The 24,677-nt window shown below is 48.7% G+C and overlaps 1 protein-coding gene across 1 annotated transcript in view; it reads left to right on the top strand.

Moving 5' to 3' along the window:
• The window catches only part of LOC149371975 (carbonic anhydrase-related protein 10-like), a 100,224-nt gene that overhangs the window by 20,586 nt on the left and 54,961 nt on the right, over positions 1-24,677 (top strand). Inside the window, exon 2 of the mRNA XM_089566314.1 lies at positions 7,455-7,502. Within this exon, the coding sequence (XP_089422440.1) occupies positions 7,455-7,502 (48 nt within the window). The remainder of the gene's footprint in view (positions 1-7,454; positions 7,503-24,677) is intronic.

The following is a 24,677-nucleotide window of genomic DNA, read 5'->3' as shown; positions in this document are numbered from 1 at the left end:
CTCGGAGGGATCTCTCTCTCTGGGCCCCGCTCGGACGGTCGCGCAGCGCGCGGCCGCCCAAAGCGGGTCCCGAATTCCCGCCAAAAGGCGCCAATGGCAAAGGCCCTTGGGGAGCCGGGGCGGAGCTGTGGCTAAATGACAGTGATTAGTCACCCAGCCGCCTCTCCACCGCCTGAGGCGGGAGCAAGGAAAAGAGGAGAAACAACGCGGGAGGCCGGCACAGCCGCGCAAAGGCAACGGCGGAAAGCCAGGATTCCCACAAATTGTGCGCCTTCTCTGATGTTTTCTGATTGCGCAGACAATTAAGTATTAATTCAGCAATGAGACCTCTCGCACCCACATTGGAAAAGCTCTGAACTGTCATTCGCTGAACTGTAGGCGCCTTTTCGACCTGAAGATGTTCGGCATCGCCTCGACTGCACATCTGCTATGCCATGTTTATGGCACGTTACAAGGCTCGCTCATCATCTCTTGCTCGTACTTAGCGCTTTGACTGACGGCAATGGGCACAGCAAGAGTAAAAAAGGTCAGCTATTTTTGGTGAACAGGTTGCCTCCTCGGTCGAGGGTGGGAACCTTAGTATGGGACTCCGGTGGCTACGGCTACTGCCCAGGCTCGCCGGACCAGTTCAGACTGGCATTCGAGCGTTTTGTCGGTTAGCCGCTCTTGGCATAAGACAAGTGTAGGGTTGGGGTTGTGAGAGTAAGAGACGTGAGGGTTAATGTCCATACCAGCCTGACACTTGCGGTAAACTGTGGAAGTGAAAAACACACTATTAATAAATTTTCAGCTGCGTGCAAAGGAGAGCATTGTGGCGCAGAGGCAGAATCCACGCTTTATGACCAACACTAGTCAAGTGAAATAAGTAACTTCGTCTTCCCGGCAGTCCTACGATGGATGAAGTGATCTTTAAGAAACTCTCAGGGGCGGTGGCGCCCGTTTTTCCTCTGGGTAATATTGAGAAACTATGAATAGTTATCAGTACTGCTTTAACGCCGCCGTTATACTTTATACGGGCACCGGGGGAGAAGACTTGCCAAATCGATGCGGATTTGACAGTTCTGCATAACTGCTTACGATCACAATAAAGACGACTTTGGGGAAACATTCTTGCAAAATTTCCTAATAAACTCCGCGGTACTGGTGACGTTGGCGCTTTGAATGCGCCATTCTGGGCTCTATGGTAATAATTCGAAGGTCTCGCTCGACGGCAGTGGGGCTGCCTTAGCGGTTTCACCATCTACACCGAGATCGTGTCTGACGTTCCCTCTCCCTTTCCTGTCGTCGCGTAAATATATACGGAGACAGTATTGCACGCACACGAACTGGCGTCTGTTTGCTCATCATCCGCGGAACGTTCGTTGGCCACAAGTGATACAGTTGGCGTACAACACTGGCGGCACTATCCTGGTCCATCGCTGTGCATTACCGGAGCAGCCACCCCCCTTTCTGCACGACAGTGTACGAGACGATCAACTATGTGCGCTGTGTGTGCGTCAAAAAATGAATATTGCCATTATTAAAGAATCAACAGCGCTTTTCGAGACCGTGCTGAACACGACCGAACATGAAGTTGCACCCTGGAAAAACTTCCATGAAATTTCGTTTCATCTCTTATTTAGCCTTTCTTGTTCCTTTCCTGCTGCCTTGTCATGCCCTTAGTATTGTTCCGTTTCGCAACGGAGGGCGAGCTATAGCTAACCAATGCACATCACGTGACGTGATTGTGTTCGTGAAAGCTCACGACCATGGACGACCGGTTTTACGTCAATTACTTGCGAATTGTTCTGATGAGGGACAGGACCTGACTGGAATGTTCAAATTGAAATTCATTTGTTTTGGCTTTCATACATGGAGGACACGAGCTTAGAAACTGACAGTTGTCGGATGCTTGGAGAGGTGACTATTTCTGGAGCTACAACAGCCAAGTGCACATGGAAACACAGCCACATAAGCACATTCAACTCGCATAAAGACCGCATGCGCCAATGGTCGTGAAAAAAAAAAAAAAAAATGGAGAGGACACTTAAGCTCCGCCTTAAGGCTATGACGCGATAGCTAAAGGGTTTATGCTCATATATACTGAATTGTCCATTCTCTACTTAACATTCGTATGTCCTTGGGAGTCTTCATATTACTCCTGACGCAGTGGTGCAGCGGTCAAGCGATGCGGCACTGCTCTGCGATGGTGGCAGGTGCTGCCACCAGTAGGCAGTTTGCTCACAATACAGTGGGTAGGTTATAATGACGCCGCAATGCCACGTGACCAGGTGGCCCATCTGCCTCCTAGGTTGCTTCTCTGGGGATTTTTCATGGATTTTTCGCTAACGGTAAATGAAGCCAACAGAGCCGGCGGCAAATCTTCGGCGACACGAGCTCCTTATCGCTGTCGTGTTGATACAGATAAGAAACAAAAACAAGAGAACGACTGCCTAATTTTTAAAAAATTGACAAATAACAGGATTATTTACACAACCAAATATCAAAGCTATAGACAGATCAGTTTAATTTGCGGAAGGAAAACTCGGTATGGTCTCGTAGCGGTATCGTAGCGCTGTATCGTCTTGCCTTTCTTTGTCCGTGTTTTAGGAGTGCGCTGTGTTTTTCCTCAAGATGAACTACCAACTAGCCCGCTCTTCCACCCTTGGAGGAAAACAAAGTTTGGCGAACGGCATTCCCCAAGCTAAAAGAAACAAGCCCTAGAGCATAATAAGCACTGAACAAAATCTTTGCAGGGCTTTTGCCCACTTAGCTCAGTGCTGCCATTATTTAAATCACTTTGCTCGTTTCGCGTCATGCCTAAACAGCAGCCGGCCGAGGGCGTCAGGGGTTATGGTACCGTAGGCGATTGCGTTGCGAATTATTAGTGTCCCTCGTAAGCTGTCTCTTCATTTTGAGATCTCAAGTTCACTGAATATATACTTTTATATCGAGCGGGTTGGCGTGCCTGCTTGCTTCACTGTCTCATCTGCCATGTAACGATGTTAAATTCACTGTTTCAAGCCCTTGTAGGTGGGAAAAAATGCACCGGTACGGAAGATGTTAGATTTTCTTTGCCATGGTTTTCGCAACAAGACGGCGAGAATGAAGTCGATCCATTGTGCAATTACTATAAGCAAAACAGTTTCATTGCGTGGTTTACTTGTGACGTTTAGTCGCCTGCTGCATGCGATTTTAATCGTATGCCTATGAAGCCGTTCTGGCTCAACTTTAACCAGAGGACATCTGACGTGTTTTTTCTTTCGCTGCCGCTAGTTTTGGGCCACCTTATGGGACAGCTTCGCAGCTTCTATACGGCCGTATCTAATTTTAACCTTGGCGGCCGCCGTGGTTACTCAGTGGGTATGGGGCTGAGCTGCTGACCCGAAAGACGCGGTTTCGATCCTGGCTTCGGCGATCGCATTTTGACGGAGACGAAATGCTAGAAACATGTGTATTGTACGATGTCGGTGCACGCTTATCCGGATCCCTCCACTGCGGCATCCTTCTTAGTCTTAATCGCTTTCGGACGTTAAATTCCATAAACCTAACCAAACTCGAAACAATAGCGTTCGTTGGGTGTTTAATGTAGCTTCAGTCGAAAACATTCTTGCTCTTAACAGAGTAATGAAGTTCCTGCACTCAGCAGGACCACCAAAAGCTGAAGATTGTTATGCATAAAGGACTGTCGCTTTCAGCTAAATGGGGAGCAACCTTCTCCAGCTGCGGAAGAATCGTATCCACGATCCTGAGCACACGGTTTTCACGACTATCAGCCCCAGGCGCTCACGAGCCAACCGCGCAAGCATATCAGGCATGGTCTCGGGCTAGCTGCTTCTGCTTCGCTGCCGGATAAAGTCACCCTTGAGTATACTGACAACAACGCTTGCGCCGAGTCCACCGCAGTTGACGTCACGCTGAAACGTAACAGGAATACAGAGTTTCTGCCTCACTCGTTGCTTTCGTTCGCCAAGAACTGGGCAGGCACGTTACAAAAGTGAGAGAAGAAAATACAAGGACATTCGCACACAAGCACTGTGCGCTTCGACCGAACAGCCCAGTTTCACGCACAGGGTACACTGCTACCAGGGGGGGGGGGGGGGGGGGGGTCAACATTTTGCGCCAGCGGCAGCCGAATGGCGCGCGACGCGCCGTTTGCGCCCGACACGACGTGCGGGCGCCTAATCGGAACGCGCGTAAATTGCACCGAAACGCCAGGCCAGGGATTAAACCTTGGGTCCGCGGCGACCAGCGCGCTGCGCACGTTTTTCACCGCTTGAAGCGGCCGCGGCAGATTTATGGATACAACGAACACTGCAGCCGCCCCCTCCAGCAAAGGCGCTAACACGGATACTGGAGTGAACGCCGACGTATACTTTCTATTTTGCGTCCCAGTAGAACGACCATGTTACGCCACTTCCAAGGGCAGTTGATACGGTACATTAAAAGGAGGTCGGATGACAATTTCTATTTTTTTCCCTAACGATGAAAGTAATTCATAATGGGTGGAGTGATGCTGCCACAGCTGCGTATACGTTCGATCGGGAAAATATGGGCCAAGGGCATAGGCAACATGACTCGCAGTGCAGTGAACATGGCGCAGTGAACAGGGTGCCAGGACAAACAGCGTCAAAGTTTACTTCATCTGCGTGATCTTGTCTCGTTCGTAGCGACTGTAAATAAACTCAACATAAGCAAGAACATGGCGTAAAGTGTGAAGCTGTTTGTGTCTTTCTCACTGTCTTGTCTTTGCAGTTTAGCCCCTCCGCTGAGCTTCTTTTCCCAACTGAGTCCTTTAACTTCTTAACTGAACTTTTCGCAAAGCTGCGCCACTTCGTTTCTCCCCTCTTCACCTGTCGATGAAAGCTCGCATTTTTTCCAGTCTGAGAAAGCATGTTTGCGAACCATGTACTTGACGTTCCATCCTCAAAAGGACCTCGGCAAGCTTTTTTCTACTGCGTCTCGGGTAGAGCCGCACTTGCTACTGATTCTTTTGTTTTTAGGTTATGTGGTATAGTATAGAAGCCTCGTTTGAGCTAAGACCGGGCGACCACCATCGCCACATGTGACCACACCTTTCACCTGCCACGCCTGCGAGTAGGGACAACGAGTAGACAGAGAGATGAAATAGAAGAGGGGTGCGGCTGGGAGAAAGGGAAGGATTAGAGGAACAGTAAATGGTACTAATATCAATGAAATCGGTCTTCATTTTCGGCGTAGTAAAACGATAAGCAGAGCGGATTGAATTTCGTCAAAGCCCTTACTGAGCCTACCACGACCTCACAGGCTTTCGCAGCCTTACTGGGGACGTCCAGTTAGTGGTCATCAAGTAATAAAGAAGGCTTCGCAGCACTGACTGAGACAGCCTATCAAATCGCCGACCCCTCTAATTAATCACGCCTGTGCCACACTCTTAGCCATGGGCCCATCAGTGCCACTGCAGTGCGTTTCCAAGGGGCTACGAGAGGCTTAGCACAAGGCAGTACTTGTCAAATCAGGGAAAAAAATAAACATATTGAGAGACAGACAGGGAAAGAACAATTGGGGCGATTAGTACAGAGGACATCAGCAGTTCTCTTTCATCACTGTTTCCTTTGTCTCTTCAGTTCACACTGCATTAATGTTTATATAATGCGGGTCTGGCTGTACTCAACTTGGCGCATTATGTATTTCCTCCCCATCGGATCCTTTTCAAGCCTTGAGCTCTACTTATTTCTTCAGAGGTGTTTGGTTTACCTTTTAACCCAGAAAAGCCATGTTATACTGATAAGCCAGCCTTAAGCCACACAATTATCAGCCGATCGTCCAGTGTGGCGTGTGCCACTGTACAAAACAACATGAGCACATTGAATCCAGTTTCGGCGTATTAGGTACTACGTGTCTCTCATTAAGAGGCTGCCCGAGTTCATTTTATAATGAGCGCACTTTCGGCGCTCATTATATATATATTTCTTTTCCCGGCTACATGATCAGCGTTGATTTTACTGGAACGGCGAGACACAAGATTTGACGTTATCCTGTGTCGCGTTTAATAATGCCAAGTGTCATATCAATATCGCAGTGTAAATTATCCGCTATCCCAGTGAATGCGCCTGATGCCGCCTCAATCCTCTAAGGTTAGACCAATACATTCCCGAATGAATGAATGAGTGAATGAATGAATGAATGAATGAATGAATGAATGAATGAATGAATGAATGAATGAATGAATGAATGAATGAATGAATGAATGAATGAGAACGTTTTTCTGTTTACTTTTTATTATTATTTTTTAAAACCAGTACGCACACAATAATTATACAGAAAATATCACAAAAAGTGCTGCGTAGTCATTTGGATTGCTAGTGATTGATCCATTACAAACATTATCAAACATAATCGCTTTATGGAGCAAAGCCACGAACAACAACATGTATTTAGTTTGGTGCGTGATTCCTTGCTAAGATAGTACCGTTTTAGCGAGGACACAAATGTCGACGTTTCTTTAAGGTTACACGGAACGTCATTCCGTATTTTAGTCTCGATGAACGATACTGAGCACCGCCTGCCTAGTGTCACGTTTGAGAGACGTGAATATGGTAGAGGGATGCGGAGTATCTGTGCCAATTATTCGGTGGGCTAAAATGGTCGTTTTGTAATCGGGTACAGTGTTGAAGGGCATTATGTCTAATGAATGAATGAATGAAACCTTCCGTTTTTGAAGACTCCTCCCCCAGAGCTGCTCTTGCTGCCCACGTTCACATAGCGCGGTGCCTCACGCTACCGAGCTCCCTCTCCAGAGGAGCCCCCGCTCTGTCGCAAGCGAGCGCTCCTTGGCGCGTCTGCCCGCGCGGGGTCAGTCAGCCCAGTGCGAGCGGACGGGCCTCTGGGCACCCTCACACCAGAGCAGCCACATAAAGTAGGGGCACACGGAAGCGTGACACGTTTCGCCGCGTCAGCTTCTGGCTCGCAGCCTCTCTCCGAGGGGGCCTCTCCAATACCGGACGCTTTTCCCTCCGACACTTCATCCAGTTGGCTGCCCTCCGGGTCGCTATAAAACACCGCTCTCGGCTCTCTTCTGCTGTGCCCCTGCCGTTTTGTTCCGAGTTTGTCCGTAATAAGCACCCTGTGCCCCGCCGCCGCTTCTCCTTTTATGTGTATACGTTATTCGAGAGGCCGATAAATATCTCTCTGTTCCTAAATTGTTTCCTTGTTGACTTGCTCGCACAGGAGCAAGTCGATGCCAATAAGCTCTTTCTTTATGGGTAAAGCTTTAGCGTGCATACCTCGCTTCTAGTATTACGTATTTGAAGAGGTTATTTCTTTTAGCCGCATCTAGTTGAATTTAGAGGGTGTAGCTTAAGAAAAGGCTTTCATTTCTGTGAAAAACAGAAGCAGCACACTTCTATTGAGCATTCCAAACCTGCTCAATAGCCATTATGATCGTGGCTGCTCAAGGAGCCACTAGCTGATGCATTGCATTCGCATATTTTCAGGCGTTGCTGCCAACTGGGACGACTGGTGGACCTACGAGGGAATCTCGGGTGAGTCTCCTGCCAAGAGCAATGCTTCTTTCTGAAAACACCGCGCCATAGTCGAGAAAAATTGGCAGGGAAATCGTTATACGCCTTCGCGTGACACTGCAGTTGTCATGCGTTCGTCGTTGTGCACGGCTCGCGAGTAAATCTGGCTTTTGACGGAAAGTTCTTACAGGCGCCCGGCTTATTCATTCTGCAGAGTTTCTGCGGCTTATTGGGAAAGGAGAAGTGATACGTCACTCCGGAAGTTTTACTAGATCATAAACTCACTTCAGTGGCTAAACCAGCTGAAGTTTGGAACGCCCTGCTGGTTAGCCTTTCTACCTCTCCTCTTGCTGTCTCTCTTGTACAATTTGTGCGCCGATATCTTTATTAAAACTTAAGTTAAAGTCAGTTTCCATAGGCACTGTCTTCTCTTATACTTACAGCAGGAATTGAATTATGCTGAATTTTTTTTTAAATCTAAAAGCACGATATCAGACTGTAATTACCTTAAGTATTGATGGCACTCAGAAAATAGGCACAAGTTTATCAGATTCTTTCAAGAAATTTCTTGTGAGATAGGTTCCATCTGTTACAATCGAGGCATTTTTAACTAAACTCAAAAGAAAACATTCGACAGAAGTCTGTGTGGTTGGGAAATTTAATGTTTTCTTCTGTGTTTTACTTGGTTGGCGTCACTTACCTTCTCCTAACATTTTTAATTATCTTGGCGGAAAGTTAAGGGAGTAGATATTTCTGCAGCCAACTGACGAAAGCGAAGTATTTTATGTTTGTAGAAACAAGAAATACGACTAACTTGGACTCGTGTAACATCCAGAACCGCCCAGTAAAGTATGTCTTGCCAATAGCAGTACTATGTCTGACGTATACCTATAACACCTCACTAATCACAGGACAGTTTCCTACTGGTATGCGGGTAACAAGGGTGGCTTTTTTATATATATAGAAGGTGACAAGAATGAACTATTGAATTACAGGTCCATATCTATACTTCCATGCCTTGCTAAAACATTAGGAGGAAGAACACATCATGGCATGCATGGATTTTTTCTAAAACACTCAGTAATAGCTGATTCCCAGTACGTATTTACGAAGAACCAATCGACCAAGCATGCCTTGCGTGCTAAGAAAGAATACTTACTGAACAGTTTTGACTCTTAACTTCTGTCACTTCATATTTTTGTCGACTTTAGTAAAGCGTTCGACACGCTCAATCTTTAAACCCTGTACGCCAAGTTAGAAAAAAAGATTTCGTTTTTGAGAAAAATAAATGGCGCAGTAATTGCCGTACATACCTCGGTGGACCCTCGAACCACGCCGTAAGGGATGGGGGAAGGTGGAAGTGAAAGAAGAAAGAGAAAGAGGTGCCGTAGTGGAAGACTCCCGAATAATTTCGACCACCTGGGGATCTTTAGCGTGCACTGATATCGCACAGCACTCAAGTGCCTTTTCGTTTCGCCTCAATCGAAACGCGGCCGCCGCGGTCGGAATCGAACCCGGGTACTCCGGCTCAGTAGCCGAGCACTATAGCATACGAGGACATTCGTTAGGACTTCTCAAGCCTTATCTAGGTTCTAGACGCCAATGCATTTTCATTAATAACTACTCTGCAGACCTCCGGCATATTTCAAGGGGTGTGCATCAGGGAAGTATTCTCGGACCACTGCTGTTCAACATATACATAAATGACCTCTGTAATATTGCTACTCAGGCAAAATATGTATGCAGACGATACTAGCCTTTTCTTTCCCTCTCGAGATGTAAAAGAGTTAACTGACACCGCTGATCATGTACTCTCAATTTTAGCAGACTGTTATTCACCAAATTTCATACAAACAAATAAAGATAAAAGCAACCTTTGAATATTCCACCCAAAAGAGAGGCTGGTGTTATTAACGCCACCTATTTCCATAAAAGGCACTTCTATTCAATTTGTCGATACATTTACACCTTTAGGTGTTCTGTTCACGTCCGCAATGACATGGGACGCCTATGGGACTAAAATGCCCATTACACTTTCCAAGTTTTTCGAAATTATTTAAGCGCTTACCAACAAAAATTAAGTTAGGTCTCTACTACATATTTTGTTGACTCACACTTACGTATTATTTCCTTCTCTGCGGTCATACCACCGCGTTCAATATCCACAAGTTGTTGACTTTACTAAAAAAGAGTGCTTCGTCTTGTTGCCAGCAGGTTAGATGATTCTCCGGCTAATTCCATATACAACACAAGATTGTACCGGTGAACCGACTGTTTGATTATAAGTTTGCATGCTTTTATTAAAGAACAATAACCAGAAATGACGTCTTTCTCTCTAACATTTTTTTAGACTTTCGAAAAGCGTTCGATTTAGTTGCTCAAAACCTATTATTACAGAAGCTTTCACTTTTAAATATCCATACTACTCTCCTAACCTGGATAAAGGCATATCTTGTCGGAAGAAAATAATGCGTAGTTTACGACGGAATCAGTTCTGCAAGTGTGGGCGTGACTTCGGGTGTTCCGCAGGGATCGGTTTTAGGTCCACTTTTTTTTCTAATACTTATAAGTGATCTCACTAGCAACATTTCAAGTAAAATCAGACTCTATGCAGGCGACTGCTGCATCTACGGCAACGTTTCTTCGGAAGCAGATGCCGCTACTTTACAGCATGACCTCAGCTCCGTGTTCTCTTGGCGCGAAAAATGGAATATGGCGCTGAATCTCTCCAAATGTAATCTCATCCGGTTTCCAAAAAAGAAAAAAAAAATTTTAAACAGACTATCTTCTTGGCAGCTCAGACATATCTGCTGTTTCAACTTACAAGTACTTGGGAGTCTTTTTCTCGGTTGGCCTCTCATGGAATACACATGTCAATTATATAACGGCTAAAGCCAGCCGCACATTAAACTTCCTCCGATAGAACATTAGGGATGCTCCAATTCCACTCAAGGAGACGTTATTCATGTCCAACGTACGCCCTGCACTTGAATACGCTTGCACCGCTTGGGACCCGCATGCAAAACTTAATATTGAGGAACTGGAGCGTGTCCAAAAACGGGCTGCTAGGTTTGTCTCTGGCGATTTTAATTTCGAAAAAAAAAAAAGCTCTTCTGGTTTGCGCGACAAGTTGGGGTGCCCGTTACTTGAAAAAAGGAGAAAATATTTGAGACTCTCTTTCTTTTATAATGTCCTGAATAGAAAAACTGGTATTCCAAAAGAGATATACATACATGAGCCAAGTCACGTTTCCGCCCGCACCGACCACCCACGAAAAGTGCGCGAGTACAATTCCCAAATTAATACATTTAAATATATTTTTTTCCCACGTACAATATATGATTGGAACAGTCTGCCTGCACAAACTGCTGCTTCCCCTCCCACATCTGTTTACAACGCTTTGCAAAACCACCTGTTAATATAATTGTCTTAAGTTAAAAGCATGTTATTATCACTGATGATATCAGTGTAGCAATATTTCTTATCCTAGTGCATTGTGTTCTAGTTTCGTGTTGCTAAAACAGTGCTGTATTTTGAATGCCATTTTCTCCACGTCTGTCGCGGGCGTGTTTTTCTTTCTGCAACGTTGTTTTCATTTTTGCCTTTCCTCCCATAGTCTATGGATTTTTTTTCTCAGTATATTGCATCATTTGCCTCAATTACTGTATTTCATCTGTTGCTATTATGATGTCCCCCCCCCCCCCCCCCCCCCCCACTACAACAATGCCCCAGTGGGGGCGTTGTAGGTATTTTGTATAATTAAACATAAATAAATAACACTCATACCTCACGAAATGCCGTACGCGCTAAGAATTGACAACATTGGTAGACCTCGTGAAGGAGTGCTTTCGTGCTGAAAGCAGTTTCAGTGACCTGGATTTAGTTTCGCGCACCCTCGGTATCGAAATCTATCCGATGTGTGCGTTTCGCCGTGTTATGCCATAGTGGCCAATGAGCAAGCGCGGCACGAAACGGCATGATCTGCTGAGAAAAGCTCCTGCAACTCACTTGTTTGCCCCTTCCGCTCGTAGGGTAAATGTCAAATTGGCCATATTTCACTCGCAGGCTTGAAAATTAGTTGCGACAGCCATATGTTACTGCTCTGATCAGCCTACATGTGCATAAAGGTTGAGCTCTATGTACGCGGGAACTCACGCGAACACGAAGGTGACGGCGGCAAGCGACGAGCGGCGGCCTCGCGCGAAGCGTTTTGCCCGTGTAGCGTTTGTTGCTCGGTTCTGCATCCAAAGAAAGTTTTTCTCATCTCCCGGAAGTCTCCCCGCGATTATCTAATCAGACGTAGCTGGACGTTTTTGGCTTGTGGTAAGGTTGATTCTGAAGACGGCGCAAAAAGGTCACAACAAACAACGAGACAGGTGCCAACTTTAAACTGAGCCCATGCATGTCCCTTTTGTGCCGTCTTCAGAATCGATTTTAGCTATGAACCAACTAGCTCAAAACAAAGTACTTCTCGGTTTGTCACCTGCCCCAAGAAGTGCGTCGGCTTGATAGGTCATCGCCGCTGCCGCTGCATCGCCGCGATAGAGGAAATATTTCATTTGCTTTTGCAGTGAACAAGCAGTGCCGCAACACTTAAAGAAAACAATCGACACCCCGGTAACGGAAAGCTAATAACATTTGGAGCGCTCTACGAGCGGGCGCATTGCAGGGCGAGAAACGTATCGAGCCACATACGCATCGGCATGCACATCGCCGCTGCCGCTGCACCACAGGCGTAACGAGAAAATTATATTTGCATCGGCTATGAGGCAGAGTCGTAAAATTGAAAAAAGGTAACAATCTCCTTGTCGATAACGAAGGGCTAACAACACTTGGAACGGCTACAGGCAGGCGCACTGCAGGGCGAAATGCGTGTAGAGTCGGTCGGGTACGGGCGCTAGATTACCCCCGTCGCTGCGCTTCAGCAGAGGATGCGGAATCACTTGCGGCGCAAGTGTTCGCTTGTATAGTGTGCTCACTTGGAAGCAGATCGAGGGGACGGCTTACGGGAGTGTTTACTAAGCCGCAGTGCGCTTACACTGAAAGAACGAAAGCACATCTCCGCTGGTGCGCGTCGCATTGCTCACCTATCGCCTCCGTTTGCACGAGGTTTCCCCACTAAGCGGCAGAGCGAACGACGGCGGTCTTCATCGCGCCGCCTCGTCACATCGCTCTCTTTTTGGAACACACGGAGCCCACTAAAAGTCGTGCTGCGTTCGGGTTGCGGAAAAAAACGTCCCTGGCAAAACCATCCCCGTTTCTCAGAAGATGCTTCCTCAGGAGGCTTTTATTTTCGTGGTCGTTTTTTCCGACACTCGCTGCGTACGTGTGCACGCCTGCCTGTCGGAGTGTGTCGCCGAGCCGCGAAGAACTCGCGGCTGCGACTCAAACTCTTCTTTAAACCTTCCGCTGCAACGGTCGCGACTTAAGGCTTTCAACTCCGTTTGCGCGCATATAAGCGTTGCTGACAACTGGTAGCATCAAACGTCTTTGGAGAAAAGGGTTAACCGGCCCCGCGCAGCTAGCTGCTGCTGTAGAAAGCAGCACGAGTATCGTGCAGCTACCTCTCGTTGCAACAGAAGCAACCGGTGTCGGATTCCAGGTTCAACAGCACCGATCGACAGCGCCATATTTGTGTTGTGAGACTGCCTGGAACCATCAGTGTGAAAAAAATTGGCAGCAGCTTAGCTAAGCTAGGCCAGAATATACACACAGAAAGCAGTTTCGTCTGCTGACATTTCGGTAGCCACACGCCGTCGTTGTCGTACAGCAGCTTGAGGGCCTCTCTTGGCGAGACGTTCCTCTCGTTCTTCGGGCATCTCGGCCGCCCGCTTAGCCTTTCTCGCCTTGTTTTCACGCTGTCGGCTAGCCTTGTACCATGCGACGACTTTTGGATCGGAAGACTCGGAAGAACTACATATATGCATCTTGTATGAAAATGTTTACTCTTAATTTTTGTATACAGACAGAGGTATGGCCAGCCTTGAGAAGGCCGCAGGGGGTTACAATGAATAACATCAGCCTGCGACGAAAACTTCAGATCAGTAGGCGTACAGATCAGTAGGCCATGAAAGTTCATAATAAGAGCGGGGTACCAAACACTCAAGCGAACATTTGCCCATCTTGCAAAGCGCATTTGACTCGAGTTCGGCTTTTTCGCACTAGGGGTCATATTGCAAAGAAGCTACCGTCCACGGCATATACAGAGCATGGCCACTCCGAAGATTCGTGCGGCTTGGAGACAACTAATGAGTAATGTTGCGTCAGTGTGTGCCCATGTATCATATACCTGCGCACATTTTTCAGTCGCGAATACTGTATGCACTCATATAAAGGCAGAACTTCTTTTTAGAAATATATTTTGACGGGGTGCGGCCTTTACACGAAAGAGCCATTTTTCCGCTTAGTTTTTTCGACCACAGTGAAACGGACACTGTGCGTACAGTGGTTTCGCGGGGACCAGTTCCTTTCGACGAATTAGCTAGGGCTCTGCGAAGCTTTACTAAGATGCCACGCCGAAAATCTGGTTTTTGCGGCGTCCGCCTGGCATTGCCGGAATAAAATGGGCTACTACTCACCCCGGAATATGCTAAACAAGAATTAAGGCGGAGACGTGGGAGTAATCACTCTAGTGCGCATAATGTTACGACCTTGTGCTCTTCCTGACCGCAGGCTTGGTCGGTGGTTAGGAACGGGGCTTCGCACGGGCGGTCGTGGGTGCAGGCGGCTTCCGCCTGGCCTGCTTGTCCGCTCGCATTGCTCCTAAGTGCTTTCCAGAATTCAGTCGTACCTGCACGTTAGCATGAGGCTGCTGTAGAGATGAAAAACAGAAACGAGGTTATACCAATTGGATCTTTTCTGAGAAGAGCGGCTGGCTCTCGACTACCTTCCTCGGCTGCTTCGATGCAGAGCGCGCTAGCAAGGCTGTGCGCTGCATTTTCTGCCGCAGAACTCGTTTCTGCCACAAAACCGCGCAGTAAAGATACTAGATTCTTTTTTAGAGTGCAAACCTAACCCACATCCCGCAACTGTAAGCATGAATTACCCTAGAAAAGAGGGAAAGAAGTGTAAACGGTCTTCTAGCGTATTTTGTAATGGGGACAGGGTGCACTGCCCAAGCCCTGGGGTAGACTTCCATCACTAAATATATGAAATACTTACGGTTGGCAACCAAAATAGATTCCCTCTTGAAACATGCGAAGTTCCTACGATTACCAAGATTTTAACCGATGTTTGCTAAGCTAATTGCCAAGCTCAATGCTAAGCTTAAAGTCTCCGATGCCGCGTTTAAAAGACTCACACCAATGCTGACTGCATTAAGCTACTATGCTTCGAGGTGGGAATATGCCTCCATTAAAAACAGTAAACATCCATTATTAAACGATCAAAATCTACCCCAGGACTTCTGCAGCATATACTCTACCCCAAAAATGTAGCGCGCTATAGGACTGCTTATTCCCTTTTTACTCCCTTGTAGGTAATTCATGTCTAGAGTGCACAATCTACTCAGAGAGATGTTGACGGTTCCTAAAGCGGATGAAGTGTGATGCGAGCGTGCATGTCCATGTAGTTCGCACTCACACTGAAATGTGCTCGTAGCTTACCTCGACAGAAAAGTGCGATACCAAGCTTGCGCTCACCGGACGTACATGTAAAGAAATAATTCTTACCAGTTCGTACTTCACGTTGCTACATAATGCATGCACCCACTGACTTAGGCAAAACACATACGCATTTATTGGCTATGAAGAAGCTGTGGTCTTCATATATGAGAGCATACACGAATAGTGAGAAGAATATTGTAAATGTAGATAGCAGCTAACTGAACCTCACTGCGACAGCAATTTCTCCCGTTATACACAAGGAAACGAGCTCAGAATAACGTTCCTGGTTGTCTAAAAAGCAATTTGTTGTTTGATAAAAAATATATAGAAAGAAACGAAGGCGAGACATGAAGGTTGCTAACTGTGTAAGTGTGCAGTCATCACTTGACGCCAAGGTCGACTTCCCAAGAAAAACAAAACTGATTTTCTTGCAGGGCTGGTACAATGCGACGTTTGTTTTCAGTTGAGAAAATTCACGGAAACAGCAACGAAGGTCTCGAAAAAGCATACCCAACAACTCTGGACGAAAGCATTTTTGAGCAGGAAACCATTCATGAACGTAATTTTTTCATATAATGGAAAATTTCACTATAACAATCAATATATCCAAAAATCACCCGACGGCAGGCCTGTATTTTTTTTTTTTTTTGCTATTAACGTTTTTGCTATCGTCAAAAGTGTTCCTCATGGTTTTTCACGGCCGCTTAATTGTTATATGCGATCAATGGAAACACTTTATAAGAAAGGTTTTGCTACGTATCTGAAGAATGAATAATTACCTTAAACATCTCCATAACAGTGTTTTACAATTTTATAATTTTCAAATTTTTTTGTAGGAGAATGTTCACGCAACGGCCGTTCTACACAACATCTCCGTAGTATTGTGTCAGTATTATTGTCATAGTAGTATTGTGTTCCTTCGCTCGCGCAGACACCTCCGAGTTCAATACAGAACCACAGAGGAGATCGAAAATGCCAACTGAGCGTCGAGTCGTGTCTTAGACCGGCAACAGGGCTGCTGGAAGCGAGCTCCAAACCCTCGCTTTTCGCGCTGGGAGTCACAAAGTTGCGACATCAGTTGCCGGAAGCCTTTCGCCGGCAGGGTTCACGCTGATGGCTCCGTTATCCGGCCAGAGGCGCTCATCCAACGGCGGCGAGGCGGAGACCGGTGTACTACGCTCCACTGGAGCGGAAGTATGACAATACGTGGTCTACTGTGAGCGGCACAATAACGATAGCTACGTAAACGAGGATTATTTTGCTGAGCTGCGTATTGCACAGCGTTGAGACATGTGCTAGTTGAGCCATGCCTTAAAAAATATTAACACAACAATAAATAGGACCTCTGAAATAGTCTTCTTGGGTGATTATCGCGTTTATTTGGGCTCCTAATTATGTTCCTTTGCTAAATGTGCTGCATTATTGCGAATTAGTGCACCACTTAAGCGAAAATTAATGAAAACCGCATGACTCTCAGTTGTCTTTAAGACAGAAGAGGTGAACACGTTTACGAACATGCAATGTTAACAAAAATGAAGAAAACAATAAAACGGCTCGGCACAAGTCTCAGAGGCAAAGCGGCAGCTGTGCACGTCCTGGCGCTCCTTCGCAGTTCGTCGTGGGCTCGTGGGGGTTTATTCTGTGCAGATGACAACGCGCAAGTCCGTTGGCTGCGTCACGCGATTGTGTCCATAGAGCAATGGTCAATTTATTTGATTCCTTGCTCAACACAGGGTTGCCGCTGCTTCTACCTCCTAAGATTTCTCGTCGCCACCGCTTCCTTTAAGGGTGGTGACTTCTGTGCCGTTCTTGTACACAAACGCAGCTTCGCGCGACTGCTGTATGCCCATGTACAAATGTACCTTGTATTCAAAGTCATGTGTATTCATTTGCATTCGCCTTATCCACATGCGCTTCGTTACTTATAACAACTTTGTCTTTAATGTGCACCAAGCGCCGTATCTGAAGATCCGCGAACTTCTTCTAGTGTTTTAGAATGCAATAGTTTCGTAATCGAATTGACGATTGGCCCAAATTATGGATTCTATTTCGTTTTATATATCTAGGGCCCGCCGCGGTGGCTCAGTAGTTATGGCACTCGGCTGCTGGCCCGAAATACGCGGGTTCGATCCCGGCCGCGGCGGTCGAATTTCTTTGGAGGCGAAATTCTAGAGGCCCGTGTACTGTGCGATGTCTGTGCACGTTAAAGAACCCCAGGTGGTCGAAATTTCCGGAGCCCTCCACTACGGCGTCCCTCATAGCCTGAGTCGCTGTGGGACGTTAAACCCCCATAAACCAACCACCAACCAAACGTTTTATAGCTAGAAAACGCCGTCCATGGGACGATTCGCGGATCATCGCAATGCAATCCGAAGTCATGGCTGATCATCTTTCAAGAATGGCCAAGGAATCGCGGTCCTACGTTTTCGTCTAGTTAATACAGAAAAAAATGCGTGGCCTAATGTAGACGATTATACTGTTTTGCGATGTCCTTCTTTCCAAGTATTGCATGCGATGTTCGCCATCCTTTTTTAACCTCGTGATCAGCCTCGCGATCCAACGCGCGTGTGACGCCCAGGATGTGTGGAAGACTTTTCCACCTGGGCAAAATTACAGCGAACCACATTCCTGCACAGCCGCCGCGCCAGAGGTCCAGCGATGGAATCGCCGCGCGCATGATATTGATAAAACCGGTTACAGTCAACACCATCCAATACACCGAAGAAGGCACTCGAGATAACGCATGTGCTGTTGAAAACGCTGCCATCGCTGTTCACCTAGCCCCATCGTGTCAAAGGGGCGGCCGTCCGCTCCGCGCAAGTCCCGAGGTCGCTGCGCCGCTGCCGCCGCCAACGGTCGCCGCCGCCGCCGCAGTCTTCGTCATCGGCGGGTGAGGAGTGGGAGGAGCAGTCGAGCCGGGAAGCGCGCGCGGGGTTCCCCGTCGTGGCGGTGCGCATGAAAAATGCACGCGCCTTTGGGAGGCCCCCTCCTTCCCTCCCTCCCCCAGGGCCCCAAGCGGCAGAAGCAGCAGCAGCGCGGCCCATAATCCGATAATGGGGGCGGCCCGCTCGTCCGAAATGAAAAAAATGGGCGGACACCCAAATTGCAGGCCTGCGGGCCGCCACGTTGATTAAGCGCCCGCCGGGCCGCACGCCAGCCCCCCCCCCCCCCCCCCCCCCCCATCCCGGCGCGCGGTGACCGGCCCGCATTCCGTCGAGGACGACTCTGTGCGCGCGCAAATCGTTTGCGCCTTCGCGCTCGCTCCGCGACGACGTCTCCGCTGTCAGCAGTCACGGGTCCCGTCGCAGGCGTCGGCGGCGGGCGCTCCCACGTGACCGCCGAGAGCACCGCTCAAAAGGGGCCCCAAATGTCGGCCGCGTGCTGAGAGCGCTCCTCTAAGCATGAAGCATGGGACACGGGCTCCACGCGCGTAACGCAAAAGGTGCAATCACTGCGAGATGCAACGTCATAGCGCTTCGCACAGATAGGCTCGCACAGGGAGGTGCGAAACGCTATGTGTCTATTTAAAGCCGGTCTCAAAAAGAAAGGGTTGCAGCGACTCTGCAGCAGGTGTCGCCCTCGAGGGGAGCGATATAAAGCTTTAGAGCGATACTGACCATGGAAACACTTGCCACTAAGGAGGCGTTCCTAACATTCATCTATTTAGCCTCGGGACGCAGGCTTCCACGACACTCAAGTGTGGCATATACTCATTAAATTTCCGCCCCGTTTGCTTGCCGTTGGAGAGAAAACATTTATTATTAGGTCCAAAATTGAACAGCTTTCGTTTTGAACAAAACAAAAGCGATTGTCAACTTTAACACCATCCTGATATAAAAAGCACTACAAAGTGTTACTGCTGGCAGTGCAATTTCTCACAGAAATGTTCATCCACAGCATATTGTTTCATCAGATCCATTTTTGCATATCAATCAAAGAGAAAGAAAAAAAAACGAAATCGAAGTTCGCACATCTCTCCATTTCCACAGTGTGCCTTGTAGATACCTGGTAAAGAGTCGATATGGTATGTGAGGTCTAACGTCCCGAAGCTGTGCATACCGGGCTATGACAGGCTCTCTAGTTTGGGACTGCGGATTATTTTAGAGTCCCCGGGGCTTATTTTCTTCCAATGACAGCGATTCGTTTCAGTGCTTCCTGCTCGCATGCTTCGTCGGCACTTCTTCCAGGTTTCAACCTCTTGCAGCTCCGCCATCATCTGCGCTTTCCGCCCTACCACTGCCATCCTTTCTCTAGCGCTTCTTGTATACCCCATGCACTTCGGAGTTCTGCCTAGCTTCAAAATGTTCAATTTCTTTCTTCCACGTTGCCTGCCAAGCTTCTCGCAGTACCACTGTTGATCTACTTTCAGTACGTCCAGCTCCAATTGTTCAGTGCCTTTGTGGATTTCACGCGCTCTTTCCTCCATCGTCTGCTAAGCCTCTCGCAGCGCCATTGCCGGCCTCCCTTCAGCCCATTCGCCCTTAATCATTCCAGATCACTCCGAGCTTCAGGCAAGCTATTCCTGCTCTGTCTCATCCTGAGCGTCCCGCTATGCCAATAGTGTCTTAAGTTCCTCTAGCTCCCAAGCTTCTTCGGAACCCCACTCTCTTTCTGTCCCGCAACCTTGCGAATGTCCTGCATTCTAAACAGAAAGGAGTAAAAAGACAGTATGATGATGATGATGATGGTGGTGGATTTTTATGGCGAAAGGGCATCTGTGGCCAAAGAGCGCCGTGGCACAAGGTATTTTATTCCACTCGAGGTGGGGTCAAGTACCCATTTCCCAAGCAGTTCACCCTAAATAAGCCGAGCATCAGACCACGGGAAAGCTTGTACCCATTGTGTCACTGGTGCGTGCCCGGCGGCACTGGAGATCGAACCCCGTACCTCCCGCATGCGAGGAGGATGCTCAGACCACTAGGCCATCGCTGCGGTGTAAAAAGGGAGTAAGCTGCCTTCTAGCGAAAGGGAGTGCGTACTTCTGTATACTCCCGTACAGGCGTATTCGTGTTTAGAGTGTACTATCCTCCTTTCAGTGCATCGGACTGTTGTCATTCGAGGTTCTTAGAGCATCGCGCTCTTATCGCTGCGTTTTGGCTGCTGCTTCGCGCTTTAGCCGTCTCCGCTTGGGGTCATTAGAATGTTTTTTTTCTTTCTTACATTTGCTCTGCGTTGGAAACCAGCAAGCAGGCGGAGCGGCGGAGCTGACTTGTTGCGCTTAAACCCCGATCGCATTCTAATAAATGAACACCGATTATGGCGCATTAAAACTTACCGCGAGCTGCGCTTATTTCGAACCAAATAAAGGCAAATAAATTTCGGAATGAGCCACTTTTCGAGAAGCTCTGAATAGAGTCTTTATTCTGAAGCTTACAATAGGTCGTTCTGAAACTCTTGAATTATTCTGTAGTCGTTTTTGACGTATGGGTGTACTTAGGATACATTGCACACCCGGGCCAGTTCTGTAGCAGTATAACCCTAGTGTCGAATAAATGACCGCAGAGCGGCCCCTGTGACGACGCCAGGTGGCGAAACAGCCGCGATTATGCACATGCGCGCAAAGTTATTGCCGTTTTCAGATTATTTTGGCGCATGCTTTGTTACAGAGTGCTCTGCGATCGTTTATTCGGCACTATTGGAATGCCGTTAACGAACTGGCCGGGAGTACACCAAAAATGGCGCGGCGTTGCATTTTCGCCAGGACACTGCACTTGTAGGTATGAAACAGTTAAGATGGAATACAAGAGCCTTTCTTTAGTTTTACGTTTTGCTGATGTTCGGGAGGAAACAAGAACTTTGCAGACTAAGCGAAAGAAAAGAGAAACAGGTGTCCTAGCCGCCACCTCCCTAAGACCAGTCGCACAAAACTTTCGCCACGACCGGCTTGTCCGAATTCCTCAGTCAGCGAAAGGGCCGCGACGGCGTTCCGCATGCGGCCCTGTCCGATATCGGGACGCGTCCGCCGATAAAACTGCTCGACCAGGGCGAGGAGGCAAGCGTGAGCGACATCTACACGCCCGGATCCGATTCTGACGCGCCTCCTCGTCGCCCGGGACAAGCAGAAGGGGGGCGGCGGCTGCAGCGAGCGCAAATCCGAGCTCGCTTCGCCCACCCGCACCCACGCACACACGCACGACGCGACAAGACACGGGACCGGCGGGACGGTCTTCCGCTTACTACGCGCCAGAGAAAGCGGCGAATTGCTGGAGCGGCGAAGCAGGAGCGCGAGAACGAGCGACACAGCAGCAGCAGCAGAAGCAGCAGCTTCTTGGCGCGCTCGCGCTGCAAGCAGCAGCCGGCCAGCTGACGCTCGGCGCTCGCTCGGCCGGCTGCGCCTTCGAAATTGGAAGGGACGACGCCAGCCGCTGCCGCCTCAATATCAGAGCGCGCACGCGCGCAATATCGCCACCGTCGCAGTCCACCGGTTGCTGGCTGCTGCGCCGCACGGTGTTCTCTACCCGGCGCGCCGAGAAGCGGCCCTCCCCCCTCGCGGGAGCTGGCCTCGTGATTTCCCGCTGGAACGGCGTTAATGAGCGTCGAGGTGGTCGCGCGCGCACTGATTGTGCCGCTCGCGGTGCGGCCGCCGCGCCCTCTCTCCCCGCTCTCGGAGGCTCTCGGTTAATTTTTCCTCTCCCTAATCTCTCGGTGCGCGGCGCCCACGGCTGGCTGACAGAAACAAGGCGCGGAGGCGTCGGCCCGTGGGAAAGGTTTGCCACCGCGTCGCCCTGTGTTTACAGTCGCCGAGGAGATCCCGCGTGCACTGCAGTGGCGACACGCGGTGGCGGTGTCGAGCGAGGAACGCGGTGCTTCTTTCTTGTCGTAAGTTCATTAGACGATTGTCTGCGCAATTGAAGTCATTCTACCATGTGAGATTTCCAGTTTTTCTTTATATGTGGTAATTATAGGGATGCTGCCGTGTCACTCGGCACGTATAGCGATGCCAGCAGACAGCGACAGCGATTCGCCTTTGCGTAGGAACTTAGCCAACGGTGCAGAGGGTCAATCTTGGACCTGAGCGCCAAAGTATCGCAGGAGCTGTATGCAGATGATGCAGAAGCTAATGAACCACAGTTGCGAACTCTGCAAAGATCAACCCCCCCCCCCCCCCAACCGAGAAAAGAAAGAGAGAGAGAGTGAGAGAGACGGAAGCGCGAGCCACTCCTCGCTGAATGAATTCGCATAATCGATAAGTCGTATTTGAGCCACCGCGGCGGGTAAAAAAAAAAAAATTGCGGGGGCTTAGCTTTGGTTAAGCCTGGTAGGTTGCGAAAGCAAAAGCGCAGCGCCTCCAACTGAAGGAACGCAGTGCGCCGCGTCTACAGGTCACGCGTGGCTACCGGCCGCCGCTGCGCGATGACTCAAAGCGTCTTCGGTAATTTTTTTTATTTTGTTTTTGATGTTGTTGCGACTGCGAGAATGAAAACATAATCTACAGCCGGTATGACGTCACAGCGGCAGTAGCGCCACAGGTGCGCAGCGCGGCAAACACACACCGTAACTGCAGCCGGGCTCTCTGAAGGAGCGCGTTGGTCGCCCATAATCTACAGCTGGTAAGACGTCACAGCGGTAGTAGCGCCACAGGTGCGCGGCGCGGCGTAACTGCAGCCGGGCTCTCTGAAGGAGCGAGTTGGTCGCCCATAATCTACAGCTGGTATGACGTCACAGCGGCAGTAGCGCCACAGGTGTGCAGCGCGGCAAACACACACCGTAACTGCAGCCGGGCTCTCTGAAGGAGCGAGTTGGTCGCCCATAATCTACAGCTGGTATGACGTCACAGCGGCAGTAGCGCCACAGGTGCGCGGCGCGGCGTAACCGCAGCCGGGCGATCTGAAGGAGCGAGTTGGTCGCCCATATTCACTCCGCTAAAGGTCAAACATAACTGCGGCCGGGTCACGCGAAAGCTTGAAAGTGCGAGTAGTATTGCTTTCGCAATAAAAAAACATTTTCGTCTCTACGCACTTTAGACAGTCAAAATGCCCCGTGAAGTTTTGAAGCAAAAAGCTTCACTACGAGAGTCGGAGCCGAGCTTCGCGTATGCCGTGAAATCTAATGGCGAGTTCTGCGCATGCGCAAAACCAGGTGACGTCACGCGTGGCGCAGGTGGCCGCAGCCGTCGCCGACTCCACCGCCTGACCTTTCGGCAGCCGCGCGCTACGGAGCATGTGCGCCGCCTCCTCATTGCCGCTACTACTGCGCGCTCGCCTCCTCGCCACCGTTTCACCTTTCGTTGCAGCCGCGTGTTTACCGCAATTACTATTCATGCTGAAGGAGGGCTATATAACGCGCTTGCCTGTACTGTTATCGTGGTGCTCCATAATAAAGAAAAAAAAAGTTATCGTGGTGCTCCCAGTGCATTGTGCGCGAACTGCGACAGCCATGACGTCAAACAAAGCATAACTGCAGCCTTTCGCTTATATATCCAGGCTTAACCAGAGCTAAGCCACTGCCAATTTTTTTTTGAAATTTATTTTCCCTATAAGGGCATTGGTCATTTCATAAGGTGAAGCTGATTAAGATGTTTAACGTTCTGTGAACATGGTCTGTGCTGTCAGTCAGCTTAATCCAGCCAAGAAGCATAATACGGTCAGGTTTTCTTCGTCTTGCACATGTGAATATAAGATTGATTGATAGATAGACTGATTGATTGATTGATTGATATATAGATTGATAGACTGATTGATTGATTGATTGATTGATTGATTGATTGATTGATTGATTGATTGATTGATTGATTGATTGATTGATTGATTGATTGATTGATTGATTGATTGATTGATTGAGGAGTGAGTGAGTGAGTGCACAATGCTCGCGCGAGTGGTACGTGCACTCTGATTCGCCCACCATTGACATCTTTAGCATACCGTGCACTGCGTTACCGTTACCGCTACCGGAGCACCGGAAGTCCCATTGCTGCGTACCGTAGAAACGTGCCCGAAATGACCTTTAGCATACCATAATCCCGTACCATAGTACCGATAGTCCTATGAACAACACGGGCTCCACCGCTCGGTTGACGCTGGCGTCATCATCATCAGCCTGACTACACTCACTGCAGGGCAAAGGCCTCTCCCATGCCGCTCTAACTAACCTTGTGTAGACAACACCCATGATACTCATTGTATTATGCCATCATCAACCTTCATTCGCACTTTCCTTTTCCTCTCCTTCCCTTTCCCCTGTGTGGAGTAGCAGGCCAGGGCTATGTCACGACCGGCCGACCTCTCCAGCTTTTCCTCATTAAAATTCCTTTCTCTGTCTCTCTCTCTAATTAACCCTGTCCTTTGCCGGCTGCGACCACCGTATCCCCGCAAACCTCTTAATCTCATTCGCCCACCTAACTTTTGCCGCCCCATGCCACGCTTGCATTCTCTTGGAATCCACTTCGTTGCCGTTAAGGGCCAGCGGTTATCTTGCCTTCGCATTACATGCCCTGCCCAAGCCCATTTCTTCCCCTTGATTTTTACTAGGATGTCACTAACGCGTGTTTGTTCTCTTACCCACTCCGCCCGCTTCCGATCTCTTAACGTTACACCTATTATTTTTCTTTCCATAGCTCGCTGCGTTGTCCTTAACTTAAGCTGCACCATTTTCG

The sequence above is a fragment of the Amblyomma mixtum genome, chromosome 1 (genome assembly GCF_055824585.1).
Source record: "Amblyomma mixtum isolate Tamu chromosome 1, ASM5582458v1, whole genome shotgun sequence".
In the NCBI taxonomy this organism is placed as follows: domain Eukaryota; kingdom Metazoa; phylum Arthropoda; class Arachnida; order Ixodida; family Ixodidae; genus Amblyomma; species Amblyomma mixtum.
Note: the sequence above shows the minus strand (reverse complement) of the source record. Positions and strands in the feature narration are given on the sequence as shown.